Genomic DNA, 27,917 nt, shown 5'->3' on the forward strand with positions numbered 1-27,917 from the left:
GTTGCCACTGCTGCAGAGTAGAGATGTAGCTACTGTACGCACGGGGGTTGGGTTGTGTAAGACACTACTACATTATATTCTCTTCCTAGTTCTCCTTCCTCAAGTCTCCACACAGATCAGACGTGGCTGGTGCATACTGCTGCAGTCCCTGCCTCTCAGCTACGCTCCGCTGTGTGAGAACGTGTGTGTGTGTGTGGTGTGTGTGTGTGCACGTATGTGTGCAATCACAACCAGCACTGCAGTGCCGGGGAAGAGGGAGGGAGGGAGGGAGGGAGGGAGGGAGGGAGGGAGGGAGGGAGGGAGGGAGGGAGGGAGGGAGGGAGGGAGGGAGGGAGGGAGGGAGGGAGGGTGAGGAGAGAGAGAGAAAGCAAGGAGAAATGGAGAGGTAGAGAGATATAGCGGGAGAGGGAGAGATAGAACAAAGCAAGATATATTGAGCTATTGGAAAAGAGAAAGAGAGAGAGAGAGAGAGAGAGAGGAGAAGGAAAGAGAGAAAATGAGAGAGAGAGCCTGCGTCATCCTTTAGTGTCACCAGGGACATTTTTCTGCACTAGAAATGACTGCACTCAAAGCAAAGCAGAGCGGGAGCAGGAGGTTTAAGAGGGAGGGGGAGGTGTTGTCATTTGGAAACAGCTGAATGAGAGGGGAGGAGGATGCAGGAACACATGGCCCACAGTGCAGCTGGCTGCTTCGGATGCCATTCACTCTCACCCATTTAAAGGGACAAGCATGCATTTGGTTCACCAGCAGCAAATAGGGCTACCTCAATGGGTAACTACAGTAACACAATTTCAGGGGTTAGAAGTGGAGGACTTTACAGCACAGACATAACCTGTAAGCAATTCTAGACCTCTGAAATAAATGTTTTAATCCATTAATATTTGTTCCAAATAAATCAGAAACAGTGATATTGACAATGAACGTTCAATGACAGTTTATGTCATGTATATGGATTAGGTATGAGTAAATATACTTGAATAACAATTGAACATGCTGCTGAATGTATAGTAAGATAAAGACTATACACGAGGAATGATCAAATGTTACTCTTGTAGAGAGTACATAAGAAACAGATAAGCAATTCAGGGTAACACTTTCCCCCGGTACTTTAGAGTAGAATGGTTTCATATTGCCATATAAACATATTTATAGCACCTATGAATTAAGATGCAGTCTATAGAACATTATGGAGCTGTATAGTAAAGTAACAAGGCACATGATGCTATGATATATTATGAATAAATCACAGATCACCTTCCTGCTTTATTATAAAGTTCCCTAATGCTGAAAGTATCTACAATATCATGTGCTATGAATCTATGTTAACGATTTACATTGAATGTGTACCATTAAGCATACATTACACAACTATACACACATCATAAACATTGCATTATAGCTACATATAGCATTATGAAAATGTAATTAACATTTTTTATAGTAGTATAAAAATGTCGTATTCCAAAAACACTGTGAATGTTCTGATTGGAAAGTGAGCAGAGTGGAGGAGTTAGCTGGGCTTGATAAGGTGATGCCATAATATCAACAAAGACATTTCAAATAAGACGGTCTATGTCGCTATGATGCAATGTTGCCATGTTTTTTATGTTTATAGATATGCAATGTAACCTACAATGCCTTCAGAAAGTATTCAGACCCCTTGACTTTTTCCGCAAATGGCATGAGGTGGTAAGGCAATAAATAGGCCATAGTAGCAAAGTAATTACAATTTAGCAGATTAACACTGGAGTGATAGATGAGCAGATGATGATGATTAGATGATGGTGTGTAAGTAGTGATACTGGTGTGCAAAAGAGCAGCAAAGTGAATAAAAACAATATGGGGATGAGGTAGGTAGATTGGATGGTTGCAGCCAGCTCTAGGAAGAGTCTTGGTGGTTCCAAACTTTATCCATTTCAGAATGATGGAGGCCATTGTGTTCTTAGGAACCTTCAATACTGCAGAAATGTATTGGTACGCCTCCCCAGATCTGTGCCTCGACACAATCCTGTCTCGGATGTCTACGGACAATTCCTTCGACCTCACGGCTTGGTTTTTGCTTATACCTTATATACAGGTGTGTGCCTTTTCAAATCATATCCAATCAATTGAATTTACCATAGGTGGACTCCAATGTAGTTGTAGAAACATCTCAAGGATGATTGATGGAAAGAGGATGCACCTGAGCTCTATTTCGAGTCTCATAGCAAAGGGTCTGAATAGTGTAAATAAGGTATCACTGTTATTTATTTTTAATACATTTGAAACAATTTCGAAAAACCTGTTTTCTTTTTGTCATTATGGAGTATTGTATTGGAATATTGTGTGTATATTGCTGAGGATGTTTTGTTATTTAATCCATTTTAGAATAAGGTTGTAATGTAACAAAATGTGGAAAAAGTCAATGGGTCAATACTTTCCGAAGGCACTGTATGATTTGTAATATAGCCTAGAATGAATGTACATATTTTGTTATTCAAGGCTTACAATACAGTAAGTTTTATATTATTCAATTCTCAGAAACAGGCCTTCAGCACCATAGCATTTTGCAATCCTGGTGCATTCTTTCTACAAGTTTCAGTAATGTTTTCAAATGACTCGTACACAATACATATTATGTTATCATTTGTGAAAAATAATAACAATTTGTCCATTGTCAATTTCTTTAGGTTAAATAAAAAGTTGAAGGTGAACTCTAAACAAAGACTCAAGCTGAGTAGATCATTAGGTTCACTAAATCATATAACCTTGGCTTCTACTTACTGTATTTACCACTGGACCAAAGCCATGTTTAGTCTGGTTTTTTCTTTTTAACTGAAAAACAGAAATAAAGAGTCACTTTCTTATCTCATAATCGTAATAGTTTTCGCTGGAATGGGAACTTCAACAATTCTAAGTCATGTTTCCCCGACAGTAACAGCTAAAGGCAACAAAAGGTCATGGCCTACACAGGAGTGACCTGGAAAGTAAAGCTGCAATTATCAATAACTGTCAATAAATGGCCTTGGTTATTCGGCTAAATACTTGATTTGTTTTGCGAAAGATATACAAACATGTTCCTAATCCTTCTTCTGTTGTGTGCCAACAGAAATATTTTGGAATTCCATCATTTTGAATTTGTATTAGGATGTAGAATTAGAATTTGATATTTTAGAATTTGTAATGCACAAATTGAATACTTGAGTTCAGAAATTGAACTTGTATTTCATGATTTCCAATTTAATTGAATATTCAAATTCAATATTTATATATTCAGTTTCAATATGGTAGATATTGCATTCGTTGTCTGTGTATCAAGTTACAAACTATAATTTCATAAGTTTATCAAAGTTTCATATATTCAACTTCTCAGATTCAGTTTCGAAATTAAGATTGAAAACCAGAGACAACATCCTGATAGAATCAAACACTCTCTGTGGTCAACAGCAGCTTCTGGCGGTTTCTGAAGCCAATGTGGCATGTTGAATACATTTTCTATCCATGAATTTGGCTCTAGCATTTGAACCGTTTGAGATAGAAGTTATTATGACTGTTTATGACCCATTCCTAAAAGCTAAGACTGTAACATGGACGTCCCTTCAATTCCCCGCTATGATGATTACAGGCTGCACAGGACACGTTAAAAGGGAGTGTGATTAAAAACCTCAATTTGGCCCCCGTAAGAACATAGTTGAATAGCCCTGTCATTGCACTTCTAAGGATAGCCTTTCCACTCCCTATTTAATCTTGCTCTTGTGATCTACTGGGTTCGAACTGGGTCTCCTGCCTGTCACAAGACTGTGTTAGCCCTTTTTTTATTCACCTTCTTCCTCCTTATATGCTGCCCTAGCTTTCAGGTCTCAACTTTTCTCTCAAAATGTTCATGTGGTTTTGGCACAGAGGAAAAGATAGACAGTGACTTTGTTCATTTTGTTATTCATTCATATCCTGGAAAAGTGGTTGTCTCTCCATTGAGTCACACTTTGTTGGTCTCATTAGTTCCCAGCATGAGAATTATTAAAGTGTCAATAAGCCCGTCATTTTAGTATTTTAGTAATGGGAATGGAAAAATTATGTAGGCCTACTAGTGTTAAATTGTATGAAATCCATGAGTGATGATTCCTTGGAACATTTTATTTACAAAACAAAAACCTTTAGGCCTACATCAATAGTTGTCACGAGTGCTTCACCCAAGGGTCTAGGGTTTCATTCTAGAACAGGGGTGGGCAAACTTTTTGCTCGAGGGCTACATCGGGATTTTGAAATTCAACGGAGGGATACATTTTTGGGGGGACCAATTGTTTGTTAAATTTGCAGGGGTCTCCCGAGTGGTACAGCGGTCTAAGGCACCATTGAGGCATCACTACAGACCCGGGTTCGATTCTAGGCTGTGTCACAGCTGGCAGTGACTGGGAGACCCATGAGGCAGCGCACAAGTGACCCAGCGTCATCCGGGGTAGGAGAGGGTTTGGCAGGCCGAGATTTCCTTGTCCCATCGCGCCTCTAGCGACTGGGCCAGGCGCATGCGCGCTGACACGGTTCCCAGGTGTACGGTGTTTCTTCTGACACTTGGTGCGGCTGGCTTCCGGGTTAAGCGGGCATTGTCAAGAAGCAGGGCGGCTTGGCTGGGTCGTGTTTCGGAGGACGCACAGCACTCAACCTTCACCTCTCCTGAGTCCGTACGGGAGTTGCAGCAAAGGGACAAGACTATAACTACCAATTGGATACCATGAAACTGGGGAGACATTTGTTGTAAATGTCTTGCAGACTGGATTGAAGTGCCCCCCGTTCTAGAAGCATGGTTTAGACTGCTCCTACAATTTTGCTTCGGTACTACAGTTCAACTGACTCCCGGCCCAGAAAGAAAATTCCATAGATGGCCACAAATCAGATTTGAAAATTCCTAATAAGACACCTTTATGTACAGAATATCCATTGAATTATTCCAATAACTGTTGCTGAGGACAATTTTTTCCATCCCTCACAGCCGAAGATAGTCGCTGCTCGCGCTGCTCCTTGTTGGCCCGTATAAACTGATGCAAACTGGATATAGACAGTCCATGAATCGGCGAACATGAGTAGATTACCTTGAAAACAACAGACGGACAAATTAACAGTCTCCAGTTAATATTATACCTCAGTGGCTTCACCTGGCCTAAATCCCAAAAGTGCAAGCATAACAATGATTTATATACACTAGATGACTGATAGGGGTGCTGTGTTGAAGCCACCATGACACCACCGTCGTAAAAAATATTTTGGAAGCTATAAAAATTCAAATGTATTTAATGTCTACGTTAATTTTTGCCACATTTATTATATTACAGATACCTTAATGCATACTTTTAAATTATATTATGTGAGCTAAACATAAATTCCTTAAAGTCAAATGTTTTGAGATTACTAATGTTACTGTCCCCACTACAACAATGCCCATGAAACATTTAATTGAAATACTGTAGAATTCCATTCTGCTCCTAATGGGGAGTGTCAATATGGCCAGCAGGAGGCAAAGCCTCTCAATGACCAATACATCAGCAATCCAGGATTTATATACCTTATTGAAGCAGAAGCACTGTGGCAGGGCAAGGAAGAGACCGAACGGGGACTAATAATCAACAATATAACCATGATTATTGCCTTCATATCGTGTGAGTGAAGGGAAGGAAGTCACTCTGATGAAGTTCAACTTCAGTGGACACAACTTTTAGCCATCATTCCACACCAAACTACATCTCCCACAATCCCCTTAGTTGGAGGTTGCCCAATACACACATTACGGGCCAGGGGTTGGTTTGTTGTTGAAGAAGAAAGAGCTAAAGAAACAGTAATAAAAAAAAGTGAAGATAATATTTCAGGGAAAGTGTCGCATGAGGTAGGTCATGGTGACTAAATGATCGATTATCTGACCTGTCTTTAATGTCTGCTTGATTCAAGTAAATCATTTTCGTTGTTAGCTTTGCTAACGAGCCAGTGAGACAAGTTAGCTTGCGTGCTAACTAGCTTGCACTGTTTGAATTTGATAGATTTAACGTTTGCTAAATCAGCTTGCACCGTTTTAGTTTGGACGATGTAATGTTTACTAGCTAACTTATTTTTTTAGCTAGCTAAGTTTGTTTCACACCTAAAATATGGACTATTCTTAAAACTGAACGTGTGTACTGTATACTAGCTAAATAACGATCTGCCGTTCGATAGCTAACGTTAGTTATTCTAAGTAACGTTAACGATGTGGTTACTATACCATGTTTGGTTTTGTATGTGTTAGCTAGCGTTACCGTTTCAGTATTGTCTGCACAAGAAGGTCACAAGTCTTGAGGCAAAGCGACGTTTCAACCATGACTGGCTAACAACAGATGGCTGGTTAGCTGGCGAGAAATTGAATTCAGAAATGCTTATTTGATAACATTACCTGGGAAGGTAGCTAACTGGTTATTCAATTTAATGTCACCAATAAAGCCAGTGAACAATCAGTTTACAGACCCGCTGAGCAAAGTGAACCTGTTGCTCTAAACGTTTTCCTGCGTGACTCGTGTTGTGACTGATGTCGACACAGCCAGGTCGCTTGGTTGGGTGTGGAACGTTCCAACAGGAATCTGTTCCATAAACTAAGTAAATAACAAGGTTGCCAACAAACAACACATACAAAGCTGTATAGCGGCAGAATAAGATACCGGGTAGGAGTGGGCTATTTATTTAAGTTTTTCACTCACCGTCCACGTTTATTCCGAAAAATGTCTGTCCTCACTCTGGTATCCCATGGACAAACATTTAAGAATAAGCTACGTGGTGAGTTGATGCTTATTCGGCAGCTAATTAGCTAGGTGAATTGATCATGCTACTGTGTATGCGTGGTTTGTTGGCATCCTTGTACTTCACAACGTTTTTGGAAGAGATTCCTGTTGGAACTTTCCACAAATTATACCCATCCCGCTTTGTTTGCCTCCCTGATGTGAATAAATATAGGCTGTATAACATGACATGCGCCTTTTAATATAATGAGACTTGGCGCAAAGTGACCCTGCTGCTCTCTCTAACAGCTTTCCTGTGTGGTGTTGCTGGGTGTTACCCTCCCTGCCATGAGAGCTGACCAGGTCCCCAGCCACCCCTCCTTCTGCAGTTGATGGATCTGCAGCTGGTCTGGAGATGACAGACAGCATCAGGGCCTTCCTCCGCAATGTTGCGACGGTCAGACAACAACACACCCTGTCTATCCACACACAAGTGATAGGCCAACACATAGGGTTAAAGGACTGTACAGCTATGACACTGAATCATGAGGATGTGTACCAACTACCAAGTTCTGTTTAGATCCATTGGGAACTATGTTTTTAGTTCAATTGAAGCCATCCAGTGCCCCATTTAGCATTTTTCCTGGTTAATTAGTGTGTTTTTACCCAAGACAAGTGAAATGTTTTGAGAAAATGTAAGCTTTTTATTTTTGTCTTGTTTTCTCTAGTCTAAAGTAGAGCAAACGTTGCTTTGGGGTAAAATCATAATAGCCTACATTTAGAGGCTTAACCAAATGTTTACCTTTGTGTTGTTTACCTTGAACCTTATCATCTTGCTTCCAGGTGGCTAGTGATCCCCTCCACAAAAGCAGAACGAAGATTAGCCTTGTTTTTAAAATTAATTTGTTTTATTTCGACTGTGCTACTATGTAACCAAGTGCATTAAAGCACATGCTACATGACTTAAATTATATAAAAATACATTTTGTATTTAAAACACTACTATTGAACTTTTCAACCCACCAAGTCTAGTGTGATGTGTTAATTTCCTTTAAGTAATTTACCCCAGTCTGTGCATATTTTCTGTGTGTCCTAACAGGGGATTAAGGACTCCATTTTGGGGATTGGAACTATCTCCAAGCTGGATGCCCGCATCCAGCAGAAAAGAGAGGAGCAGCGGAGGAGGAGAGCCAGCGGGGCCCTGGCTCAGAGACGGGCCCAGAGTGAGGAACGCAAACAGGAGAGGTAGGCACTGGCACGTAGGGCTGCAATACCATATTCACACTGCCAAGCTGGGCTGTCCTGGTCCTGGATCCACCACTGTTTCTGTAACTGTGAAAGGGTGATGGGAAAAGAGAATATCAGAGCCAGCACACTTCTGTTCAGGTTGGCACAATATTGTGTGTATAAGAAAGGGTATACATGTTACATATCATAAAAGTCTACTGCTTAATAGACACTGATATTTTGCTATTTTATTGAAATTTCTCCCTCTCTAACCTGATACGCTATTTCTAGTTGTGAAAGGTTCATATTAGGGGCTCAATTAAATCCCTAACGCAGAAGTTCAGCGCTATTGCGCGATTGATATCCAATTGAGCCGACGTATGCAGTGTTTTCTGTGAATGCAGTCTCTGCAATTGTGTGAATATGGCCTTTAAATTGCTCTATAGCACTGAACTTTCGCGATACAGATTGAGTTGTGCCCTAAGAGTTATGAGTAAAGCCCTATAATATGGATCCTTGTATGCTGTCCAGTGTCCACGATAGGCCAAGGCCTATACCTTTTTGTGCCTATTAATGACAATGGTGGGTGACAATGTGTTGTCATATTCTTTCTTTCAGTGAACCCAAATTAGCCAGTAGGATTTTTCAGTGCTGTGCCTGGAATGGGGGAGTGTTCTGGGTAAATAATAACACTTTTCTATATTTTTAAACCATTTGATAAATGTATATCATGCAAATACTGTATTTTTATGATGGGCAAATACTGTATGTAATACTACGTAGACATTGTTTGTGTTAGTAATCCCCCCTCCGATTCCCTTTGCAGCTCAGTCTGTTCCTCTTCTACCGGGTGTTTATTCCACTGCTGCAGACTTTGACAGCAATAATCATCGGTATGTGTGCCTGCCAGGAACAGTGGGGCGGGTTTACTCCATTATCACATGCTTCATAGTGATTTGTTAAGAACAGTGGTCAAATCTGTCACTCAAAGAGCCATTTCCTGCCAGGTGACCCCTCTCTCCATGGCAACGTCTGGTCCTGGCTGGAGTTCATATTGACCTCCGTGTTCAGTGCTCTCTGGGTGCTCCCTCTGTTTGTGCTCAGCAAGATAGTCAACGCCATCTGGTTCCAGGTGAGGCCTCTGTTAGTTAGGACACAGACGATGATAGAGATGTTTTGTGGTTGTTGTAACAAGGGTGCTGGTCAGGGAGAACTGATGCACAGTTGGCACTGGAGAGCACTAGTTTTGTATACTTTTAGTCTAAACGACACCCCCCAGCTGTGCTCTGGATACGTGGATATGTGAACTGATTGCCCCCCATCTATCTTCAGAGCTCGTGCTGCTAGGTGACCTAAACTGTGACATGCTTAACACCCCGGCCATCCTACAATCTAAGATTGATGCCCTCAATCTCACACAAATTATCAATGAACCTACCAGGTACAACCCCAACGCCATGAACACGGGCACCCTCATAGATATCATCCTAACCAACTTGCCCTCTAAATACACCTCTGCTGTTTTCAACCACGATCTCAGCGATCACTACCTCATTGCCTGCATCCGTAATGGGTCAGAGGTCAAACAACCTCCACTCATCACTATCAAACGCTCCCTGAAACACTTCAGTGAGCAGGCCTTTCTAATCGACCTGGCCCGGGTATCCTGGAAGGATATCGACCTCATCCCATCAGTTGAGGATGCCTGGTTATTTAAAAAAAAATGCCTTCCTTACCATCTTAAATAAGCATGCCCCGTTCAAGAAATTTAGAACCAGGAACAGATATAGCCCTGGGTTCTCTCCAGACCTGACTGCCCTTAACCAACACAAAAACATCCTGTGGCGTTCTGCATTAGCGTCGAACAGCTCCCGTGAAATGCAACTTTTTAGGGAGGTTAGAAACCAATACACACGGGCAGTTAGAAAAGCCAAGGCTAGCTTTTTCAAGCAAAAATTTGCTTCCTGCAACACAAACTCAAAGTTCTGGGACATTGTCAAGTCCATGGAGAATAAGAGCACCTCCTCCCAGCTGCCCACTGCACTGAGGATAGGAAACTCTGTCACCACCGATAAATCCACTATAATTGAGAATTTCAATAAGCATTTTTCTACGGCTGGCCATGCTTTCCACCTGGCCACCCCTACCCTGGTCAACTGTACTGCACCCCCCACAGCAACTCACCCAAGCCTTCCCCATTTCTCCTTCTCCCAAATCCAGTCAGCTGATGTTCTGAAAGAGCTGTAAAATCTGGACCCCCACAAATCAGCCGGGCTTGACCCTTTCTAAAAAATTATTTGCCGAAATTGTTGCAACCCCTATTACTAGCCTGTTCAACCTCTCTTTCGTGTCGCCTGAGATTCCCAAAGATTGGAAAGCAGCTGCGGTCATCCCCCTCTTCAAAGGGGGGGACTCTCTTGACCCAAACTGCTACAGACCTATATCTATCCTACACTGCCTTTCTAAGGTCTTCGAAAGCCAAGTCAACAAACAGATCACCGACCATTTTGAATCCCACCGTACCTTCTCCGCTATGCAATCTGGTTTCAGAGCTGGTCATGTGTGCATCTCGGCCACGCTCACGGCTCTAAACAATATCTTAACCGCCATCGATAAGAATGGAAACAATACTGTGCAGCCGTATTCATTGACCGGGCCAAGGCTTTCGACTCTGTCAATCACCACATCCTCATCGGCAGACTCAACAGCCTTGGTTTCTCAAATGATTGCCTCGCCTGGTTCACCAAATACTTCTCCGACAGAGTTCAGTGTCTCAAACCTGAGGGCCTGTTGTCCGGGCCTCTGGCAGTCTCTATGGGGGTGCCACAGGGTTCAATTCTTGGGCCGACTCTATTCTCTGTATACATCAATGATGTCGCTCTTGCTCCTTGTGAGTCTCTGATCCACCTCTACGCAGATGACACCATTCTGTATACTTCTGGCCCTTTGGACACTGTTAACAACCCTCCAGACAAGCTTCAATGCCATACAACTCTCCTTCCGTGGCCTCCAACTGCTCTTAAATACAAGTAAAACTAAATGCATGCTCTTCAACCGATCGCTGCCTGCACCTGCCCGACCGTCCAGCATCACTACTCTAGACGGTTCTGACTTAGAATATGTGGACAACTACAAATACCTAGGTATCTGGTTAGACTGTAAACTCTCCTTCCAGACTCACATAAAACATCTCCAATCCAAAGTTAAATCTAGAATTGGCTTCCCATTTCGCAACAAAGCATCCTTCACTCATGCTGCCAAACATACCCTCTTAAATTTGACCATCTTACCGCTCCTCGGCATTGTCATTTACAAAATAGCCTCCAACACCCTACTCAACAAATTGTATGCAGTCTATCACAGTGCCATCCGTTTTGTCACCAAAGCCCCATATACTACCCACCACTGCGACCTGTATGCTTTCGTTGGCTGGCCCTCGCTTCATACTCGTCGCCAAACCCACTGGCTCCAGGTCATCTACAAGACCCTGCTAGGTCAAGTCCCGCCTTATTTCTTCTCACTGGTCACCATAGCTGCACCCACCTGTAGCACGCGTTCCAGCAGGTATATCTCAGTTGTCACTCCCAAAGCCAATTCCTCCTTTGGTCGCCTCTCCTTCCAGTTCTCTGCTGCCAATCACTGGAATGAACTACAAAAATCTCTGTAACTGGAAACACTTATGTCCCTCACTAGCTTTAAGCACCAGCTGTCAGAGTAGCTCACAGATCACTGCACCTGTAAATAGCCCAAACAACTTCCTCTTCCCCTACTGTATTTATTTATTTATTTATTTAGCTCCTTTGCACCCCATTACTTCTACTTTGCACACTCATCTACTGTCAAATCTACCATTCCAGTGTTTCAATTGCTATATTGTATTTACTTCGCCACCATGGCCTATGTATTGCCTTTATCTCCATTATCTCACCTCATTTGCTCACATTGTATATATACTTATTTTTCGACTGTATTATTTACTGTATGTTTGTTTTACTCTAGGTCTAACTCTGTCGAACTGCTTTGCTTTATCTTGGCCAGGTCGCAGTTGTAAATGAGAACTTGTTCTCAACTTGCCAACCTGGCTAAATAAAGGTGAAATAAAATAAATAAAAATGAAATCCTTGGGATGTCCCAACTCTGATGTCACCTGATATGAAATTGAATACTGTTAGGTTAGGGTATGGGTTAGGTTTAGTTTTAGGGTAGGGACATCCCAAGGATCCCGGATAGTAGGGCTCCACGATATGGTCATTTAAAAAGAATTATTGCAATTTTACAAAACACTTTGGTGAATTGTTGGAATCATAGAAATCAAACTATTATTTTAATTATATGGTTGGTGTTGTTTGGAATGACAACTAATGAAAAAGCCTGGTAGTCAAAGTTGTTGTGACGGGGTAGAAACCTAAGTGTTGTGCAGAGTTTCCCAGGGTACCTTTATTACATTTAAATTGATGGTGTTTTAAAAAAAGATTGGAGCCTCTTGCGGTATGGATATTGTACATGTCAATATTGCAATTTGATTAAGTGTGCATCCCTACAGGATAGCACTAACCATACCTTTTATCATAATCCAATTTAATGAATAATGGGAAAGGGGGATACCTAGTCAGTTGCAAAACTGAATGCATTCAACCGAATTACGGTCTCTGTTGACAATATAGTTTCCAGCAATGCTCGGGATAGAGTAGTGGCTTTGATACAGTTGAATGTCTCACAGTAGTTAAGAATTTCCCTTGTGTTATTGCTATCTATATTCTCTTCCAGTCTTGAATATTATTGCCTGAGGATCTTGTGAGACGTTAACCTCCTGTTTTACTGTGTAACACATGTTAACGCGTCCTCTGGTTGTCTGTTGTAGGACATAGCTGACCTGGCCTTCGAGGTGTCTGGTCGGAAAGCCCAGCCCTTCCCCAGCGTCAGTAAGATCATCGCTGACATGATCTTCAACCTCCTCCTCCAGGCTCTCTTCCTCATTCAGGTAGTACAGCTGTTGACATTCCCATGTGTCAAGTTCATGAAGACTCACTATCAATCATGATCTCACTATCTGTCAAGAGGGTTCTCTAAGGTTATGTTGTAATTAAAACCTACAGGGGTCTTCGGGTTCAACACTGAGAGCTGTGATCCATTACCTTCAATGGTTCGAGTTAGTAATCAACATATTATCTCATCTTGTCTTTGTTGTGGTCCTCTAGGGTATGGTTGTGAGTCTCTTCCCCATCGACGCTATTGGACAGATGGTCAGCCTTCTCCACATGTCTCTGCTCTACTCCCTCTACTGCTTTGAGTATCGCTGGTTCAACCATGGTGAGCCTCCTTTCTACTCAAAGATGTATTTCTTGTCAAAGTATTATACTCATTTTAGGTAATAGGAACTGATTAAAATCTCAACCCATTTGTAACCGTTTCACCCAAGGCATTGAGATGCACCAACGGCTGTCCAACATTGAGAGGAACTGGCCCTACTACTTTGGCTTTGGTCTCCCCATGGCTCTGTTGACTGCCCTCCCCTCTTCATATATAATCAGGTAATGCCACTAATGTCTTCTCTCTGTCTCTCTTTCAAGCCATGCAGACTATGCAGACTTTCAGTCCTACTAATATCCCAAATCATTTTAATGATCGATTAAAATCATACTATTTTTTTTCTGCAATAGTGGCTGTCTGTTCTCCATCCTCTTCCCTCTGTTCATTATCAGCGCTAACGAGGCCAAAACCCCAACAAAGCTATAGTGAGTATGGTGCACTGCACGCCCTAATAATGACCTGTGATCAAACTGATTCACTTGTGTGAAAAGAGCCAGTGAAATCTTCCCTGCTCACTCACTCTTTTCTTCCCCCCGTATCTTCTATACACAGCCACTTCCAGCTGCGCCTCTTTTCTCTGGTTGTGCTGATTAGCAACAAGTTGTTCCACAAGACGGTCCACCTGCAGTCCTCCCTGAACTCGTCCATCTCCGCCGAGAAGCTACCTACCTCTCCCCAAGCCTCTCCTGCCCGCCAGAGACCCCTGTCCACCCAGTGATGGCCACCGGGGGGGGGGGGGACGACAACGGCAAGGGAGCGGAGCTGCTCAGTAAACCAATGGAGCAGTTGATTCTGTCTGTGAAAGGATTTCTCTTATCAGGACAGGAGGAGGATGTTTGGTTTAGAGATTTTATTGTGATTTTAACGATTTTTCTATGGCCAATTTCATATTATTTTGGAGCACAGGTCAGGTGTGTTTTTAATGTGAATGACGTGTAAGGAGATTTAACTGCTGTGTGCCTCACACTCAAACACACAGGATTCTTATATCTTATTCTCATTAAAATGTTTTGTTCTAATAGTTTTTTATGTATGATGTGCCATTTTAGTGCTTTAAATTCAGCAAAAGCAGTCATATACATTGTTTTTCTTCATTTGTTTTTGTTCTGCTCTTTTTGATTGCTCCTCCAATGTTTTCCATGTTTTGCTTGTTTATTCTGTTTATCACCCCGTGGCTGATTCCAGACTGCTTTGTATAAAACTCTTGATGTGGAAGAGAAAAAGGAAAAGGGTTACATTTTTGCCAGGACTCATGTTATGTTACTCTACATTTTGAATGACAGACAGAGCTTTAGACACTGGTCACACGATCCTTGGTATTCCTTTGTTTGAGGAATCAGCACAGGGATGCAGCCAGTGACTAGATGTTCATCAAAGCGTGTGTGACTAAAATAAGCCCCTTCTCCATTGAAGGGGGTGACATGTTTGCGATGTTCAAAAGTGGAGCACAAGAGTTGTGACATGTACATTTTTCTGTGTTTGCAAGTGACATTCCTTTCACACTGATGGGATGATGTCTTGTTAATAAATAGCTGTTTCTCTGTAAAGCCAGGGTGTCACTGGTACTCCTCTGGCCAGAAACCCAGGAATAATCTTGTGTGGTGAAAACAAAGGGATACTTTTTTTTTTCCTACAAGTGCTTTCTTTAGACTAATTGTAATTTGTACACTTTCAGCATGGGAGCTGGTCTAAACATCCCACAAAAAAAGAGCATCCCTAATTAATCCAACTATATCACTGGTTGTTGTGTGTAAAGTAAGGCTAGCTGTTTTGAAGAAGCTGTTTTCTATAGTTGTGTATTAGACAGACAGGTGAAGCTGTATGACTCTGCTGCTTGGTCAGATCAGATGACACTGCCAAACTGCTTTATCTACTACTTTGTTCGACTCACTTCTGCTTCGATCAATTGTACACAGAACACTGCAGTGTAGGTACTTGGAAGATGTCACTGAGCTCCGTTCTGACTGATTTTCTCTTGAAGGAAGAAAGGAAGGTGTATGGTGCATACCTTAATAGATGGGAGAAGCCCTCTGTGTTTATGTTCCCCTTTGAGCAGTGGCAAATCCAAACGGGCTGTGAGGGATTTTTGACATAATATCTCTTGGCTCTGAATGTTCAACCAAAACCTCACCATGGGGGTTACCATCAAGCTTTTACCTAATCTTATCTAATAGGTTGGGGGGGGGGGCAGTATGTAATAATTGTAAGTGCATAGTATTTATGTATCCAGATTGATATATGTGAGTGAGATTTTGTAAAAGTATTATGCCTAATTTCAATAAAATTGGTCAGTATACACATCTAATTGGAAGTCATCTTGATTGACACAATTATTTTCGTCTACAATATTCTATTGTAAGCTGCTAAATGTTTCCAACGTGGATATTTTATTTAAAACATCTCAACATTTGTAAAATAATTCACAAAATTATATTAATGTCCAAATGTAGGTAATACTTTACTGCATAACTGGTTGGAAACTAAGAGATATTTAACAATGTTAAAAAAATATATATATATGGGTGTCGCTTTTTATATTGCCAGACAAATTTAATCAAGAAGGGGATTCGCAGATTAATGTTCGATTTTGAGAAAGCGGTCCTCCCTCGCCACTTTTTCCCGTTCACGTCACTGGCCATAGCCCGGTACATCGCAGTTCAGCTTAAACGAACTCAAGATATTTCCTCAGCATTAAGGACACGTCACTGGAAGGAACAGCGATTTATCCGGCCTGTTTGAATGATAGCTCATTAACGAATCAGGAATGAGATAGTTTCCTGAGGGCCGACGCAAGACCAATAAACGCGTTGCATAGCTTAGTTGGGTGGGATTCAGCGGCACACAAGGTTGTGTGTGAGAAGTGTATGTAACAGGAACGGAGTGGGTAAGTGCCGCTCAAAATAGCTGGCAAATCAACATAATAGATAATTGAAATGCTATGTGGTTCTGTTTGTATACATATTCTGAAATTGTGTAATTTTGAGAGTAAGTGGAAGAAGAGCTTATGTTCGTTCATACAGCTAAAGTTAGCTAGCATGTAAAGATAAGGCACAGCCCAGATTCCATTCAACTCGAGCCGTCTTTTTTTTACAGGAACGTAAAACCCACCAGATGGCTAACCATTTATTGCGTTTAGGACAATGCATGCAGATTATTTGCTAGAAAATTAGCGACATTCGCTAGCTACTTGCATTGAACTTGACAATTCCTTAATGTCAGCTATTTAGCAGAATTTCTCTATTACCGGTGTTGCCATGTGTACAACATTTAATAGCCTGGGTTAATTAATTTGGTTGGTCGGTCAAGGCAGAAAAATAACTATGAATGTCAATACAAGGAAAGTTTGCAGCCTAGACGGAGTTGCATCCATTTCCTGGTTTGATTCCTCTCGCCACATCCAACCTGGCGATGCGCGTGTCCTTATCTGGTTGGAACAGAGTTGGGCACGTCTTTAAACCCAGTCAGTGATTTCATTTGGCAAATAGTGTTAGTATTGTGTGTCAGGGGAGAAGCTCCAGGTGGTATCAGATTTTAAGTACCTCGGCAGCATACTTGATTCCAACCTCTCTTTTAAAAAGCATGTGAAAAAGGTAATTCAAATAACCAAATTCAACCTAGCTAATTTCTGATTTATACGAAATTGTTTGACTACATTGGTAGCAAAACTGTACTTCAAATCTTTGATACACCCCCACTTAACATACTGCTTGACTAGTTGGGCCCAAGCTTGCTGTACAACATTAAGACTTATTCAGTCTGTCTACAAACAGGCTCTCAAAGTGCTTGATAGGAAGCCCAATAGCCATCATCACTGTTACATCCTGAGAAAGCATGAGCTCCTGAGTTGGGAAAATCTTGTGCAATACACTGACCGCATGTCTTCTATTCAAGATCCTAAATGGCCTGGCTCCCCCTCAACTTAGTATTTTTGTTAACAGAAAACCCAAACATATGGCAGCAGTTCCACAAGGTCTCCCATGAGAGGTGACTGTGTAGTTCCCTTAAGGAAAATCACCTTTAGTAAATCTGCTTTCTCTGAGAGCTTCCCATGTCTGGAATACACTGCCATCAGAGACACAAAACTGCACCACATATCACACATTCACAAAATGCTTGAAGACATGGCTTAAGGTCAATCAGATTTGTGAACATGGTCCCTAGCTGTATGTTGCTGCTTTCAATGTCTGTAGCTTGTGAGGTGTGGAAACACTGTTTCTTTTATGAAATTTGTCTTGCTACTGTTTGTTCTATGTTGCTATTGTCTATATTGTAATTGTTTTTAATAACCTGCCCAGGGACTGGTTGAAAATGTGCCGGCTGGCTAAAACTGGCACTTTTGATTAATGTGCACTGTCCCTGTAAAAAAAAAAAAATCAACTCAATAAACTGAAATATAGACATGGGTTAATATATCGTGTGATGCATTTAACATTCGTCAAGTGAGTTTTTCAACAAACACAGTAGTAGAACTTACTCGCCCTGAGTTTGTAGACTGAAGCACCATGTTTACAAAACCCAGAAATGCAACAAAGAATAATTTTTATTGAACAGATTTGCCTCATGACTGAGTTACTGATCAAGCTACTACAAAACTGAATGACTGCTGTTCTGACTCATGTACAAGCAAGGCAAATGTGGAATGGTGCTTGCTGCCTCACCTACACGGTTAATTTAGAATTTCTTCCCAACAGGTATTAAGGGATAAGCTAAGTTATCCCTCCCTGCTTGAAGATGACGAAGTTGGGCTTCTTGCGGCTATCCTATGAAAAACAGGATACGCTGCTGAAGCTGCTCATCCTGTCTATGGCTGCAATCCTGTGTAAGAACACACACTTTACATCCTTTTCTGTTACTCTACACTTATAGTATTCATTATTATTATTATTGAAGGCTGTTGTCACCTGACTCTGACATGAGTAGAGATGATTTAGACTTGCTCTTTATTTCCCCCTTATCCCCAGCCTTTTCCACCAGGCTTTTCTCTGTGTTGAGGTTTGAGAGTGTCATCCATGAGTTTGATCCGTAAGTCCACTACTTTATTTTATGATAGTCCCCCCCCCAATCGTTCAAATTGATGGCAGTTTACTATTAAAATTCAAATGGTGTTCAAATCCCTTGCATGCTTTGTTTCTTCATCGTCAGGTACTTCAACTACCGGACAACACGTTTCTTGGTAGAGGAGGGTTTCTACAACTTTCATAACTGGTTTGATGACCGGGCATGGTACCCTCTGGGGAGGATCATCGGTGGCACTATTTACCCAGGTAGGTGGGATGACCTGTTCAATACAAGACTGTACTTGAAGTTATTGGGTGACTATCTAAACATTAGAATGTTCCACTAAAAGAGACTGTCCTGTGTTAAGGTGGCTTTGGGTCATCAACTCTATTGTCACCTTTTTCCCCCCTCTGTCATAAAGATCCTTTCTGTGGTTGTGTTGGCCTTGTCCACACATTCTTCGGCAACGGCAAGCTAACACTGATAGAAGCTACTTGCCCTTTGTTAACTGTCCGGGTTCCCCCAGGCCATTTTGTGTACTTCATTGAGGTAGGCAGCTTCGTGGTGTGGACTTGTCCTGTGTTAACTCTTTGTCCTGCCCTGTCCCCCAGGCCTGATGATCACATCTGCTGCCCTGTACCACGTCCTGAACTTCTTCCACATCACCATCGACATCCGTAACGTCTGTGTTTTCCTGGCTCCCCTTTTCTCCTCCTTCACTGCCATTGTCACCTACCACTTTACCAAGGAGCTCAAGGTAGGTTGCAGCACATCAGGTAGAAAACATAAAGAAACAAAGGTAACCTACAAACTGAAAATTCTCAAGTGCTCTGAGATGTACTTGTTTCCATGGTTTTCAAATCTACTTTCTACTTCTTGTAGGATGCAGGTGCTGGGCTCTTGGCTGCCGCCATGATAGCAGTGGTACCTGGCTACATTTCCCGTTCTGTTGCCGGCTCCTATGACAATGAAGGTACAGAACATGCCTCTTCCCCACAGACATGCCCCTCTAAAAGACTTGGCCCTTGTTGTGATCTTTAATATATTTTCTTGTTTTTCTGTCCAGGTATTGCTATATTTTGCATGCTGCTGACATACTACATGTGGATCAAGGCAGTCAATACAGGCTCCATCTACTGGTCCTCCATGTGTGCCCTGGCTTACTTTTATATGGTGAGACTAATGCCTCTAAAATAAAGGAAAGTATAAGGATCTTAAACTGAAAATTACAGTAACTTGGTCCCTGCTAAAGGTTGACATTACTCTTATGAGGCTTATCTGAAGGAGACTTACCATGGCTGCGTTTAAGATAAAGGACAAATGGCAAACGACATTGTTACACTATATAGCAAAAACGTTAAACCAAATGAACACAACCCTTATGTCTTTGTCTGCAGGTGTCCTCCTGGGGTGGCTATGTGTTCCTGATCAACCTCATCCCCCTCCACGTGCTTGTCCTCATGCTCACCGGCCGCTTCTCCCACCGTATTTACGTGGCCTACTGCACTGTCTACTGCCTGGGAACCATCCTCTCCATGCAGATCTCTTTCGTCGGCTTTCAGGTAAACACTTACCTGTATTTTCTCCCTTCCAACGCATACACAGCTGCTGTCCAGATGTTGCTCTGGACATGCAGTTAGACTGCATGCTATCTTGTGACTATAACATGGGTCCATAAATATTATGGCCCAGTATGATTTTTCAAAATAATGATTATATATCCTATTATCACAAATGTTTGCCATTGGAGGGATTTTGGGATATTACACTCACTCCATTCACCTCCTTGTCTCCATTGAAGCCTGTGCAGTCGTCTGAGCACATGGCAGCATTCGGGGTGTTTGGCCTGTGTCAGATCCATGCCTTTGTGGACTACCTGCGCAGCAAGCTGAACACTCAACAGTTTGAGGTCCTCTTCAAGAGCGTAATCTCCCTGGTGGGCTTCGTCCTGCTTTCTGTGGGCACTGTGCTCATGCTGACTGGTAAGAAACTCTCCAAGGATCCGCACAGGAAAATACACTCAATCAAGTACAGCTTAAGTATTTGAACTCTGGTCCAGAGCAATGTCTCTACTTGCTAATGTAGGCTTCTATTTACAGACCTGTATAGTTATTCAAAGCCTGTTTGTTCTTGATGATTAACATATACACTGAACAAAAATATAAATGCAACAATTGAAAAGATTTTACTGAGTTACAGTTCATATAAGAATCAGTCAACTGAAATAAATAAATTAGGCCTGAACATGGATTTCACATGACTGGGAATACAGAATATCCATCTGTTGGTCAGATGCCTTAACAAAAAATGTAGGGGCGTGGATCAGAACTAGTATCTGATGTGACCTCCATTTACCTCATGCAGCGAGACGCGTCTCCTTTGCATAGAGTAAATTAGGCTGTTGGTTGTGGCCTGTGAAATGTTTTCCACCTCTCTTCAATGCCTGTGCGAAGTTGCTGGAAATGTCGACCCAGAGCATCCCAAACATGCTTCACGGGTGGCATATCTGAGTATGCGGAGACATTTTCAGCTTCCAGGAATTGTGTACAGATCCTTGCGACATGGGGCCGTGCATCATCATGCTGAAACATGAGGGGATGGCGGTGGATGAATGGCACAATGTGCCTCAGGATCTTGTCACAGTATCTCTGTGCATTCTAATTGACATAGATAAAATGCAATTGTGTTCATTGTCTGTCGCTTATGCCTGCCCATACCATAACTGCTCACCCACACAACGCCATACAAGCTGTCTGCGATCTGCCCAGTACAGTTGAAATCTCTCTTCATCCGTGAAGAGCACACTTCTCCAGCATGCCATTGAAGGTGAGCATTTGCCCACTGAAGTTGATTTACGACGCCAAACCGCAGTCGGGTCAAGACCCTGGTGAGGATGACGAGCAAACAGATGAGCTTCCCTGAGACTGTGTCTGATAGTTTGTGCAGAAATTCTTTGGTTGTGCAAAAGCTGTCCAGGTAGCTGGTCGCAAAATATCCCGCAGTTGAAGCAACTGGCTGTGGAGGTCCTGGTGTGGTTACACATGGTTGTGAGGCCTACTGCCCATTTCTCTAAAATGCGGCGGTGGCTTATGGTAGAGAAATTAACATTTAATTCTCTGGCAACGGCTCTGGTGGACATTCCTGCAGTCAGCATACCAGTTGCATGCTCCCTCAACTTGAGACATGTGGCACAACTGCACCTTTTTTAGTGGCCTTTTATTGTCCCCAACACAAGGTGCACCTGTGTAATGATCATGCTGTTAAGTCAGCTTCTTGATATGCCACACCTGTCAGGTGGATGGATTATCTTGGCAAAGGAGAAATGCTCACTAACAGGGATGTAAATACATTTGGTGCTTATGGAAAATGTCTGGGATCATTTATTTCAGCTCATGGGACCAAGACTTGGTTATTCCTAGATCAAAAAATTCTCTAAATTTGAGGTCCTGCAGATTAAAAAGTATTTTATGAACATACAGATGTGGTTAAAGAAAACGCATAACCCTATACCCAATAAATATCAGAAACGCATAACCCTATACCCAATAAATATCAGAACCAAGTGATTCGGTAGTGCCTTGTTCATTTGACTTGACTGTTGTGATTGGTGTTTCTCAGGGAAGATCTCCCCCTGGACGGGTCGTTTCTACTCGCTGCTGGACCCGTCCTATGCCAAGAACAACATCCCCATCATCGCCTCTGTGTCTGAGCACCAGCCCACCACCTGGTCCTCCTACTACTTTGACCTGCAGCTGCTTGTCTTCATGTTCCCAGGTAAACCCACTCAATCAGTCTGAAATGGTTTTTGCTGGTGAAATGACAGCAGAGTGATGTTTAGGTAACTGGATTAATCAGAATACTGTTGAGACAGGTCACACGTAAAGAAAAACATTGCGACGATTTAATGAACCTGCTTTTCTTCCTACTGACAGTGGGTCTGTATTACTGCTTCAACAACTTGTCTGATGCCAGGATCTTCATCATTATGTACGGAGTCACCAGCATGTACTTCTCAGCTGTCATGGTAAATCGGCCTACAGATTAGCTCTTGGATGAGAGGAATATTTGAAATGTGTAGTGTCTAATATGCCAATATTTACTTTTGTAGTAGGAATTGCACATGGTACCTGTCAGTGCTCCCCTAGGCTCCATCCATAATATTCATGCAGTCTGGCAACGCTTGATTAGTTTTCCCCTATTGTATGTTGTGCAAGCAGATGAGCTCCCAGAAAGAGACTATGTAGCAAGTTATGTTCAACTAATTTGGCTGCTTCTCTCCTCAGGTACGTCTGATGCTGGTCCTGGCCCCAGTCATGTGCATCCTGTCAGGCATTGGTGTGTCCCAGGTCCTCACCACCTACATGAAGAACCTGGATATCAGTCGGCCAGACAAGAAGAGCAAGAAGCAGCAGGACTCCACCTACCCCATCAAGAACGAGGTAAGCGAGGAAGGATACATCAAGGCATCATGATGCAATATTGGCCCCCAGATGGCACTGTTCAGTAAATGGTTGTTAGTGTCACCTAAATGCAGCTTTGGCATGTAGCCATTTGATACTGGATGTCATTCCAACTGATGAAGTCAGGGCATGCATTTGATAAGGGTGATCTTGGTCCAGTTACAACCCTTAAGCACTGTAGATCTGAAAGTAGTATTAGGTCCCTGATATCCTGTACCATTTTGTCCACCAGGTGGCCAGCGGGATGATTCTGGTCATGACCTTCTTCCTCATCACCTACACCTTCCACTCCACCTGGGTGACCAGCGAGGCCTACTCCTCCCCCTCCATCGTCCTGTCAGCCCGCGGCGGAGACGGCAGCCGCATCATCTTTGATGACTTCAGAGAGGCCTACTACTGGCTCCGCCACAACACCCCAGAGGATGCTAAAGTGATGTCATGGTGGGATTACGGCTATCAGATAACAGCCATGGCTAATCGAACAATTCTAGTGGACAACAACACATGGAACAACACGCACATCTCCAGAGTTGGCCAGGTGAAGTGTTTATTTTTTTCTTCTCTGTATTGATTCCTTTACATGGGACTGACATGGCAATCCTATCATCTTAATGTGTGGTTGATACCTGTGACTTCTAAACTATATATGAACTGTGTGTGTCTGACCTGTAGGCTATGGCGTCCACCGAGGAGAAGGCCTATGAGATCATGCGAGAGCTGGATGTCAGCTACGTCCTGGTCATTTTTGGTGGACTGACGGGATACTCCTCAGACGGTAAGTCTACAATGCCAGTGGAAACTATCAATGCCAATCACTCTTGGATTATTACAGCTTCTAATTATTACAGCTTCTTAACATATGTTTCAGATTAAGTTGTCATTGCCACATTCATGAATCAGATCAGTGGTAAATGCATTTATTGGTTTCATTTTTGATAAGATGAAAATGCATTGAATTTAAGCCTTTGTTGTTTTCAATTTAAATGCATCTTATTTTTAAGGTTCATTCGATTTTGGGGGTGGGGTCGCAATAAATGATTGCGGAAAACACGGGGTCCCCAGAAATTCTGGTGATGAAAGTTTGCATACAACTGCATTAGATCATCTTTAACTTAAAAATATAACTCATGCTTTGGGTCTGCCAACACATCTCTCTCTGTGCAGACATTAACAAGTTTCTGTGGATGGTGCGCATTGGGGGCAGCACAGACACAGGGAAGCACATCAAGGAGCACGACTACTACACCCCCACTGGAGAGTTCCGTGTGGACCGTGAGGGCTCCCCTGTCCTGCTCAACTGCCTTATGTACAAGATGTGCTACTACCGCTTCGGCCAGGTCTACACAGAAGCCAGTGAGTAACCCTGCCTTATTATGACACTGGGTGTCAAGCTTCTATTCATCTTGGCCCTAGTCCTGATGTTCTAATCTTTGTTCCAGAGCGTCCCCCTGGCTATGATCGAGTGAGAAATGCTGAGATCGGCAACAAGGACTTTGAGCTGGATGTGCTGGAGGAGGCCTACACTACAGAGCACTGGCTGGTCAGAATATACAAGGTATATATCCTCCTTGCTATGGTCTTCTACTCCTCTGTATTTATTCAGTCACCTGTAGAGTACCAGACCAATCCAGACTGAATCACGAGTCCTATAGGGCGGCGCACAATTAGCCCAGCGTCATCCGGTGTAGGCCGTCATTGTAAATAAGAACGTTCTTAACTGGCTTGCCTAGTTAAATAAAAAATAATTCCAGAGGCTTATTTTTTTTTAAACATTACATGTAGACTCTACATGAAAAAGCTGCGATGTGGGAGTATAAATTCTATTTCCTTATTTGATACCAAGGAGTCAAAATATTTTATTTTTTTACGATTTATTAACGTTTTTTTTTTTAACCTTCAGGTGAAAGACCTGGATAACCGAGGGCTATCACGGACGTAAAGCCCGCTGACCCATCAACGTTCATAAACCCCTTTTAGCACTGAGAAAGCCTTCCCCTGTGGTCTGCAGATGAGTGTGAAATTAAACTCTTTTTTTTAAATTGTTTTTATTTTTTTATATTGTACTTTTGTTGGGAATTGCAGATTATTCTTTTTTTTTTTACCAATGTGGCGTTTCTCTCGTCTGGGAATGGCAGGAGGTGGTGTTTAATAATGTCCAATCAAATGTCAAATTATTTCTGCAGTCAATGGCCAAAATAACAATATTGTCAGTCGGTGAGCTTTGATTTTAATAATGTGGTCAATAAAAGCGGGATAAATGTGACTGGCATGTTGTCCGTCTAGTTTTGAATTTACGTTGTATTTACATTACCATGCCATCTTTGGCAGATAAGATTTTCCCAAGAGCTTTGAGTCAAGATTTAGCAACCATGCAACTCTTAAAAAAAAATATATATATATATATATATATTATATGATTTTGCTTGCTGAATACCAAATGCATACAATAAGCAATCATGGGAGATGGTATGATTTGAACTGGGGGAAAAGAGGGTGGGTACTACTGTGTATGTACATACACCTTAGCCAAATACATTTAAACTCAGTTTTTCACAATTCCTGACACTTAATCCTAGTACAAATGCACGGTTTTAGGTCATTTAGGATCACGCCTTTTAAGAATGTGAAATGTCAGAATAATAGTATAATGATTTATAATTTCTTTCATCACATTCCCAGTGGGTCAAGTTTACATACACTCAGTATTTTGGTAGCTTTGCCTTTAAATTGTTAAACCTGGGTCAAATGTTTTGGGTAGCCTTCCACAAGCTTCCCATAATAAGTTGGGTGAATTTTGGCCCATTCCTCCTGACTTGGCTGGTGTAACTGAGTCAGGTTTGTAGGCCTCCTTGCTCGCACACACTTTTTAGTTCTGCCCACACAATTTCTATGGGATTGAGGTCAGGGCTTTGTGATGGCCACTCAATACCTTGAATTTGTTATCCTTAAGCCATTTTGCCACAACGTTGGAGCCTTGGGGTCATTGTCCATTTGGAAGACCCATTTGCGACCAATCTTTAACTTCCTGACATGTCTTGATGTTGCTTCAATATATCCACTTAATTTTCATGCCTCATGATGCCATCTATTTTGTGAAGTGCACCAGTCCCTCCTGCAGCAAGGCACCCCCACAACATGATGCTGCCACCTCCGTGCGTCACGGTTGGGATGGTGTTCCTCGGCAGTTTCTTCCTTGCTGAGTGGCCTTCCAGTTTATGTCGATTTATAGAACTCGTTTTACTGTGGATATAGATACTTTTGCACCATTCTTTTCCCAGCATCTTCACAAGGTCCTTTGCTGCTCTTCTGGGATTGATTTGCACTTTTCGCACAAGTATGTTCTTTCTTTTGATTTTTTTTTTCTCCCATGATGCCAAGCAAAGAGGCACTGAGTTTGAAGGTAGGCCTTGAAATACATCCACAGGTACACCTCCAATTGACTCAAATGATGTCAATTAGCCAAAGGCCATGACATAATTTTCTGGAATTTTCCAAGCTGTTTAAAGGCACAAGCAACTTAGTGTATGTAAACCTCTGACCCACTGGGATTGTGATAGTGAAATAATCTCTGCATACAATTGTTGGGGAAAATTACTTGTGTCATGCACAAAGTAGATGTCCTATCCGACTTGCCAAAACTATAGTTTGTTAACAAGAAATTTGTGGAGTGGTTGAAAATGTTTTAATGACTCCAACCTAAGTGTATGTAAACTTCTGACTTCAACTATAGGTAGGTAGTGGTACTTGTGGTCACGTTTCACAGAAAAGGAACACGTTTTTATAAATGGGTCACCAGGTTCCTCAATTTCTTGTTAGAATTCCATCGTGAGGATGTCGAAGAAACGTGTGGTAAAAATGAATATATTAAATAAATTAGCAAGTATAACTGAAAGTTTAACATGATCTTCCAATAATGACCCTTTTTTCCCTTCCCAAAACAGAGTACAGTTATTTTGTTTGCTAATTTCTCTGAAACAAAGTGAAGCCTGGCCTATTTATGGCTCATGCTCTGTCAATCAAATGTGGTGGCTAGGATGCCTTGGTTTAAAGATTGGTTGTATTAAGCATTCATCTTTTTAGAGCCTAAGGTACGTCAAACACCCATGTAACTGACATGCCATCCCAAAATAATGTTGAGTCCGAAAGGCAAAAAGGGGCTTCCAATATGTCAACTGAAGAGTCATAGGTGCTGGACTTACTGCTGGTCCATCCTGAAAGATATTTTGCTGCTTGCTGTTTTGGAGTAGAGGAGGGTTCAATCAGCTCAGCAAGGTTTGTCTCATCAAATCATTATTGTTTTTTCTTTTTAAATAGCCTTTAGAATGTATGACCTTTCATTATGTATGATACACCTTAATTGCGTTGTAATTTCAGGTGAAGAAATTGTCTGAAGGGGCAAGGGGGGCATCTTACAGTAATTTGGTTTTCAATGTTTTGGCTGGGCATTTGGATATACTGTCAGATCCAAAATGATTGTCACCCTTGATAAAAACATTTGCAAAATACATTTTTTATATATATATTTTTTAAAGGGGAAATATTTAACAAGTAATACAAAAACAATTATTGTCACCCCAATTATTGTTACCTGTTTTCAATACACACAATCTGTTCCTGTTCCTTGGGCTGCAACATGCCCAGGTAGCCTTAGCATCTCCCCGGCTCCTGTCCACACTGTGCCCTCTTCACTGTGAAGAGCCTGTGTCGCAGGCTAGTACACGCCAAACTAGCCTTAGTTGACAGGACCCTAACATGGGGGCCAGTGTCCCCGATGGCTCACCAGAGGCGATGGATATCCCCACCGGGATTCATGGAGTGACGGCTAGTGTGGGAGTCATCCCCACCAGTTCTCAGTGTAGACCTACAGGGCGTGTGCAAACGTGCTGTGAATAAGCTGGTTATTACCTGGCCCAATGCAGTAGCAGAGACCACCAAAGCTAAATGGGTAGCCAGGCAATTATTACCAGTCTTCCCAGAATTGCCTGGAGGAGATTACTTGTACCTGCAGTACATCTTTCTCATCCAAGAACCCTGTCCAAGGTGGGTCGGTGTTGACATGGTGGTGATTGGGTTTGCCCACATGCCCCCCATCGAACCCCTGGTGGCTTCCTATCTACGCCCCAGCCAGAAGTCCTCCATGACCTTGACTGGCCTCACCTTACCAACCAAGTATGAGCGCTTCCAGTCCTCTGTGACAGAGGTGGTCTACAGG

At 42.2% G+C, this 27,917-nt stretch overlaps 2 protein-coding genes across 2 annotated transcripts; both read left to right on the plus strand.

Annotated features, from left to right (window-relative positions):
- Positions 1 to 5,722: 5,722 nt before the first annotated feature.
- LOC135550667 (etoposide-induced protein 2.4 homolog) lies at positions 5,723 to 15,552 on the plus strand. Its single transcript, XM_064981683.1, has 11 exons — positions 5,723 to 5,854; positions 7,020 to 7,167; positions 7,810 to 7,955; positions 8,556 to 8,616; positions 8,764 to 8,830; positions 8,945 to 9,069; positions 12,799 to 12,918; positions 13,136 to 13,247; positions 13,357 to 13,468; positions 13,598 to 13,672; positions 13,800 to 15,552. The coding sequence occupies exons 2-11, from the start codon at positions 7,126 to 7,128 to the stop codon at positions 13,963 to 13,965; spliced, it is 1,026 nt and encodes a 341-aa protein (XP_064837755.1). The 5' UTR covers positions 5,723 to 5,854; positions 7,020 to 7,125; the 3' UTR covers positions 13,966 to 15,552.
- Positions 15,553 to 16,032: 480 nt separating this feature from the next.
- On the plus strand, positions 16,033 to 24,968 carry LOC135550668 (dolichyl-diphosphooligosaccharide--protein glycosyltransferase subunit STT3A). Its single transcript, XM_064981684.1, has 17 exons — positions 16,033 to 16,131; positions 17,939 to 18,066; positions 18,209 to 18,269; positions 18,390 to 18,511; positions 18,857 to 19,002; positions 19,128 to 19,218; positions 19,312 to 19,418; positions 19,643 to 19,807; positions 20,047 to 20,227; positions 21,864 to 22,019; positions 22,178 to 22,269; positions 22,529 to 22,684; positions 22,938 to 23,243; positions 23,378 to 23,480; positions 23,870 to 24,058; positions 24,145 to 24,260; positions 24,606 to 24,968. The coding sequence occupies exons 2-17, from the start codon at positions 17,979 to 17,981 to the stop codon at positions 24,642 to 24,644; spliced, it is 2,118 nt and encodes a 705-aa protein (XP_064837756.1). The 5' UTR covers positions 16,033 to 16,131; positions 17,939 to 17,978; the 3' UTR covers positions 24,645 to 24,968.
- Positions 24,969 to 27,917: the final 2,949 nt, after the last annotated feature.

Source organism: Oncorhynchus masou, chromosome 12, assembly GCF_036934945.1.
Source record: "Oncorhynchus masou masou isolate Uvic2021 chromosome 12, UVic_Omas_1.1, whole genome shotgun sequence".
In the NCBI taxonomy this organism is placed as follows: Eukaryota; Metazoa; Chordata; class Actinopteri; order Salmoniformes; family Salmonidae; genus Oncorhynchus; species Oncorhynchus masou.